This window comes from Loa loa (assembly GCF_000183805.2).
Source record: "Loa loa unplaced genomic scaffold supercont3.3705, whole genome shotgun sequence".
NCBI lineage: Eukaryota > Metazoa > Nematoda > Chromadorea > Rhabditida > Onchocercidae > Loa > Loa loa.
Genome location: NW_018111883.1, coordinates 1 through 933, shown reverse-complemented (window position 1 = coordinate 933; position 933 = coordinate 1). Strand labels below are relative to the sequence as shown.

The window sequence follows — 933 nt, the reverse complement described above, 5'->3', positions numbered from 1 at the left end:
AAATCCTCGCCTAATGCTTCTAACTGTCGAAGGATTTTTTCCATCGCTTCGACTCTTGATTTCCATTCTTTGTCGTTCCGTTGAATAGAATAGAATTCGTTATATAATGATTTCTTTATAGTAGCAGGGTTACCATATTTATCGATTAAGACCTGCCTTATTAATTCATAATTCTCTGGAGCTATATCAAACCCTCTTATAGCCTCCAATGCTTCTCCTTTGAAACACGAAGTCAAATAGGTAAGCTTTTGAATGTTTGGAATTCCCTGAAGATGTATAGCTGCATTAAAGCTATTCCAGAATTCTCGTCACAATTTTGGGTCCCCACTAAAAGTTGGTAGTGGCAACTGTGGTAAATTTATTGTTGAATGATAGATGGATGAGGGTTTCTCCACTTCTTTTCCTTTAGTAACCGTCAACTTTTCTCGTTGAAGGGCTAATTCAAAATCATTATAATATAAATTTAAGGTAATAATAGCTTCCTTGCTATTATTAATTATGTGTAAAATACCTTGTTTATCGTTGACCATTTTCTCGTACTTTTCCTCTTCCTCTTTCTTTGTTGTTTTCGTAGCTTGTTGTATGAAGTCCAACCATTTTTGTTTGATTGTTTCCAATATACCAACATATATTTCGAATCGCTTTGCTTTATCTTTGACGATCCTTTTTTTTATTTCGTATTGCTGTTTCTGATCTTCTAGCGGCTGGTTTCGATCTGGTGGTGATAAGTCAAGTTTCTTGATTTCTTCCAGGAGTTCGATTACTCTGTCGATTGTTGATTGTGCTGATTTGTTGAGAGAGGTCGACATTTCTTACCTCACCTCAGGCACCAAAAATTTTGTTATGAAAGTTTGATTGTCTGAGTTGAATAGTTTCAGCAACAATATATTTGATATTTATTTGTGTAGGAGAGTAACCAAAGAACTTCTTTAT

At 34.7% G+C, this 933-nt stretch overlaps 1 protein-coding gene across 1 annotated transcript; it reads right to left on the bottom strand.

Annotated features, from left to right (window-relative positions):
• Positions 1 to 308: 308 nt before the first annotated feature.
• LOAG_19240 (hypothetical protein) lies at positions 309 to 809 on the bottom strand (the record flags this gene model as incomplete). The annotated part of the gene is made up of 1 exon (XM_020451892.1): positions 309 to 809. One exon carries the CDS (start codon positions 807 to 809, stop codon positions 309 to 311), a length of 501 nt encoding a protein of 166 aa, XP_020304299.1.
• Positions 810 to 933: the final 124 nt, after the last annotated feature.